Source organism: Chiloscyllium plagiosum, chromosome 30 (assembly GCF_004010195.1).
Source record: "Chiloscyllium plagiosum isolate BGI_BamShark_2017 chromosome 30, ASM401019v2, whole genome shotgun sequence".
Lineage (NCBI taxonomy): Eukaryota > Metazoa > Chordata > Chondrichthyes > Orectolobiformes > Hemiscylliidae > Chiloscyllium > Chiloscyllium plagiosum.
The window spans coordinates 1,488,386-1,493,740 of NC_057739.1; the positions used below are offsets into that span (position 1 = coordinate 1,488,386).

The 5,355-nt window shown below is 43.8% G+C and overlaps 1 protein-coding gene across 1 annotated transcript in view; it reads right to left on the minus strand.

The window, feature by feature from the left end:
* LOC122564589 (neutrophil cytosol factor 2-like) overlaps positions 1-5,355 on the minus strand; it is a 75,056-nt gene that overhangs the window by 42,395 nt on the left and 27,306 nt on the right. Inside the window, exon 5 of the mRNA XM_043719677.1 lies at positions 3,609-3,631. Within this exon, the coding sequence (XP_043575612.1) occupies positions 3,609-3,631 (23 nt within the window). The remainder of the gene's footprint in view (positions 1-3,608; positions 3,632-5,355) is intronic.

Sequence of the window (5,355 nt, forward strand, 5' to 3'; positions counted from 1 at the left end):
GTGGGAGAGCATTTCAGTGACAGTGACCACAACTGCCTCACCTTTACCATAGCCATGGAATGGGATAGGAACAGACAGTATGGTAAGGTATTTAATTGGGGGAGGGGAAATTATACTGCTATTAGACAGGAGCTGTGGAGTATAAATTAGGAACAATTGTTCTACAGGAAATGCACAATAGAAATGTGGAGGCTGTTTAAGGAGCACTTGTTGCGAGTGTTGGATAACTTTGTCCCACTGACACAGGTAAGGTGAAGGAGCAAGGGAAGAGAAGAGAAACTTTTTGTCAAGAGGAAAAAGGAAGCTTACTTAAGGTTGAGAGAGCAAGGATCTGGCACAGCTCTACAGGATAGCTAGGAACGAACTCAAAAATGAACTGAGGAGAGCTAGGAGGGGGCATGAGAAAGCCTTGACAGGAATGATTAGGGAAAACCAAAAGGCATTCTACACTTACGTGAGGAATAAGAGAATGATCAGAGAGAGAGAGGGTAGAGCTGATCAGGGATAATGGAGGGAACTCGTGCCTGGAGTCTGAAAAGGTAGGGGAGGCCCTAAATGAGTGTTTTGCTTCAGTATTCACTAGTATGAGGGACTTTGTTGATAGTGAGAACACCATGGACTCGGTCAATAGGCTTCAACAGATTGATATTAAGGAAGTGGATGTGCTGGAAATTCTGGGAAGCATCAAGACAGATAAGTTCCCAGGGCTGGACCAGATATATCCAAGGTTACTACGGGAAGTGAGGAATGAGATTGCTGCACATCTGAAGATGATCTTTGCATCCTCACACTCCACGAGGGTAGTACCGGATGATTGGAGGGAGGAAAATGTTGTTCCTCTGTTCAAGAAAGGAAATAGAGAAATCCCTGGGAATTACAGACCAGTCAGTCTTACGCCTGTAGTAAGCAAGGTACTGGAAAGGACCCTGAGAGATAGGATTTATGGCTATTTGGAAAAACATAGTTTGATTAAAGATAGTCTTTGTGAGGGGCAGATCATGCCTCACAAACCTTATTGAGTTCTTTGAGGATGTGACAAGACAAGTTGACAAAAGTTGAGCAGTGGATGTGGTGTAAATGGATTTCAGTAAGGCACTTGATAAGGTTCCCCACTATAGGGTCATTCAGAAAGTTCGGAGGTCTGGGATACAGGGAAATGTGGCTTTCTGGCTGGCCAAAAGAAGACAGCGAGTGGTAGTGGATAGAAATGTATTCCACCTGGAGGTCGGTAACCAGTTGTGTCCCACAGGGATCTGTTCTTGGGCCTCTGCTCTTTGTAGTTTTTATAAATGACTTGGATGAAGAAGTGGAAGGATGGGTTAGTAAGTTTGTGTGGTTTTGTAGACAGTGTCGCGGGCTGTTCAGGCTACAAGACATTGACAGGATGCAGAGCTGGACTGAGTAGTGGCAGATGGAATTCAACCTGGATAAATGTGAAGTGATTCATTTTGGAAGGTTGAATTTGAATGCTGAATACAGGGTTAAAGACAGGATTCTTGGCAGTGTGGAGGAACAGGAGATAGTGAGGACTGCAGATGCTGGATGAAGAGCTCATGCTCGAAACGTCAACTCTCCTGCTCCTCGGATGCTGCCTGACCAGCGTTGTTAAGGCGGCGTACGGTGTTTTGGCTTTCATTAACAGGGGGATTGAGTTTAAGAGCCATGAGGTTTTGCTGCAGCTCTATAAAACCTTAATTAGACCACATGTGGAATATTGTGTCCAGTCCTGGTCACCTCATTATAGGAAGGAAGGTTGATAGATGGCATCTAGATCTATGTGTTTGTTTATGGCGTTATGGTTGGAGTGCCAGGCCTCTCAACCTCTCAGAAAACGAACAGGAAATGACATCACCACAAACCCCAAGAGCCCCATCCAGGAGAAAGATATAAATAGAAAACAGGAGACAACAGCTTCGCTTCATTTGGAGGTCGCCACTGATGATGTTACCTAGCCAGGTAATGAAACCTCTGGATATCACACCTACAGCTCAGCGAGCAAAGCTACACCCTAAACTTCAACCTGAGCTACAAACCTTCACAAACCTTGCAAAAAGAATGTAGATGCTTTAGAGAGGTTGCAGAGGAGATCTACCATGATCCTGCCTGGACTGGAGGACATGTCTTATAAAGAGAGGTTGAGTGAGCTGGGGCTTTTCACACTGGGGAGAGGAAGGAAGAGAGGTGTACAAGGTAATGGGAGGTACAGAGAGTGTAGATAGTCAGAGACTTTTCCCCAGGGCAGAAATGGCTGTCACAAAGGGTCACAATTTTAAGGTGATTGAAGGAAGGTACAGGGGAGATGTCAGAGGTAGGTTCTTTACACAGAGAGTGGTGGGTATGTGGAATGCACTGCCAGTGATGGGAGTAGAGTCAGAGACATTAGGGACATTTAAGCGATTGCTGGACAAGCACCTGGACAGCAGTAAATTGAGGGGTGTGTAGGTTAGGTTGATCTTAGATTAAGATAAATGCTCGGCACAAAGGGGCGAAGGGCCTGTACTGTTCTATGTTCTAAACTAGAATTGGGTGTAAAGATAGAAAAATAAAAAATAAAGTTAAAATTTCAACATTATGGTCTTTCTTAAGTGCATAACCCTGGGCCTGGATTTGGGCTCTTCCAACCTGCAAAGGCAGTTGGCCAGCCTCAAGTACCCTCACCACCCATCACTGCAGAACTGTCTCGCCATACTTCGGTGCCATCTTGCCTCTGCTGACAACATCACCACGATGAGTCCACGCTCGGCCGATCTCGGAAATACAGCCAATGCTGAAGCTGCCGGATCCTGCAATAGGCACTGGGCCCGAACTCACCTACCTCCACCACCACTGCTGGTAACACATCCTTGTATCCAACGCATTAGATATCTCAATGCAATCTGAGTTCTCCACAAGAAGGCAAGTATGGTTAAAGCTGATAAAAAAAGAGAAAGGAGGGAAAAAAAAAGGAAAAGCAGACGAGCTCTGTGCTCCAAGGCTCAGCAGCTTGAATGCTGTATTGCTACTCCATCGTCAACCTGGAGGGAGGAAGTAAACAGAGAGGTATGATACCGTCTATGATCACATGGCAAGGTGTAATGGGGGTGAAGGAAGGTGTTGGAGGTAGAGGATGAGTGGACCAAGGTGTCCCGGAGGGAACAGTCCTTGCAGAATGCTGATAAGAAGGGAAGGGGAATGTGTGTCCAGTTGTAGCATGCTACTGGACACGTTGCAAATGGAAGCTTACAATTCTTTGGGTGCAGAAGCTGGTAAGGTAGTAAGTGAGGACCATGGGGACACTATCGTTGTGGGAGGAAAGAGAAGGGATAAGAGTAGGAGTGCAGGAGATGGGTCAGACACAGCTAAGGGCCCCGTCAACCACGATAGCGAGGAATCCTCAGTTGAGGAAAAAGGCCATGATTCCTGAGGGTGCCCTGCGGAAGGGAGTATCATCAAATCATATCTGTTCTCCATCTGTCTTGGGTACTCAGTGAGTAAGGCACATTACTAGAACTCAGTAAGCAAGGAGCGGGAACGTGGCAATCAAGGAATGGAAACTTAATGAGCACAGACAATAAAGTTCAGGGATAAAGTCAATAAGGTATGTACATAGAAGATTGACCTGTACTTACCGGACAACTTGCTCCCCCGGTTTCTGTAAAATAAAGTACAGACAGGCTGTTATTTAAATTGAGTTCTCGAACCATTCAAGCAGATAGTCTAAATCCACAGTTTATTTTCACATTATCATTTTGAAAGCTCCCGTTTTTGTTGTTTTCCTTTTGCTCTGTGATAGGTTTCACTCCAATTGCTAGCTTGTTGAATGTTTTGAGAGGGGAATTCCAGTCTCTAACAAGTGGATGAATAATTCTAGAAGTTTGTGGAGGCTGTTTTCATTTCCCATTGACTTTGGAAATCAAGCAAGATATACGTACTTATAATACAACCTATCATCCAAGGACTTCACAAAGGTCTGGGGCATTCATTACTGAAACAATTATCAGTCCGATAAATTTAATTTAAACCATATCTGCCTGACTATTCATGTGAGAGTGCGGTTTATGATCAAAGAAGATTGGGCTTAGATTGAAGATATTAATTAGATTGCTTTGTTGTTTATCAACATTCTGCTAAAGTTACATCATTCATTGTAAATTGTTAATTTTTGTTTATGTTATAAACTTGGGTGTCCAATATCCATTGTTCGTAAAGTCTGGTTAGAAACAATTGAGTAAATATGAAGATTATTGAATGTTTTCATTTCACTGTGTTGCAAATCTAGTGATTTGGCTTGTTATCCTTGTGTCATAAAAACAACACGAGATGTGTGCGGAGTTGGGAACATATTGCTGGCCAGGTGGGAGGAGTGTTGATCAATGGAAGTGGTGATGTCACTGGCCTATAACTGATGCTCTGGGAGCAGGTCTTCAAATCCTACTGTAGCATCTAGTGGTAATTAAATTCAGTTAATAAAATCTGGAATTAAAAGCTTGTTTCAATAACGTAACTATACAATTTACAATGATCATGAAAACCCAGCTGATTCACTAATACTTAACCTGATCTGGTTTGTGACGTCAGACCCACAGTAACGTGGTTGACTATCAGATGCCCTCTAAAAAGCTAAGCAAGCCCTTTAGTTATTTCAAACTGCTACAAAGTCTATCCTGGATAGAGCAAACTATCCAGGATCAACCTAAGCACCAGAAATGACAATGAACATCACAGCCCTGTTGACCCTACAAAGTCTTCCTGACTAACATCTGAAGGCTTGTACCAAAATTGGAGAACTGTCTCACAGACTAATCAAGCAATAGTCATATTCACGGAATCATAGCTTATTGACAATGCCCCAGACAACATCATCACTATCCCTAGGCATGGTCTGATTTAGCAGCTGGGCAGACCCAGCAGAGATGGCATAATCAGGAGGCATTTGTCCTCCGGGAGTCCTCAACATTGACTGTGGACCTCATGAAGTCTCATGGCTTCAGGTTAAACATGAGCAAGGAAATATCCTGCTAATTACCACGTACCATACCCACTCACCTGCTGAATCACTACTCCTCCATGTTGAATGCCACTTTGTAGAAGTGGCCAGGATACAGAATGTACTCTGGGTGGGGAACTTCAGTGTCTATTACCAAAGATGGCTCAGCAGCACAATTACTGACTGAACTGATAGAGCTCTAAAGGACATACATGCTAGACTGGGTCAATAGACAATAGGTGCAGGACTAGGCCATTCAGCCCTTCAAGCCTGCACCGCCATTCAATATAATCATGGCTGATCATTCCTAATCAGTATCCTGTTCCTGCCTTATCTCCATAACCCTTGATTCCACTATCTTTGAGAGCTCTATCCAACTCTTTCTTAAA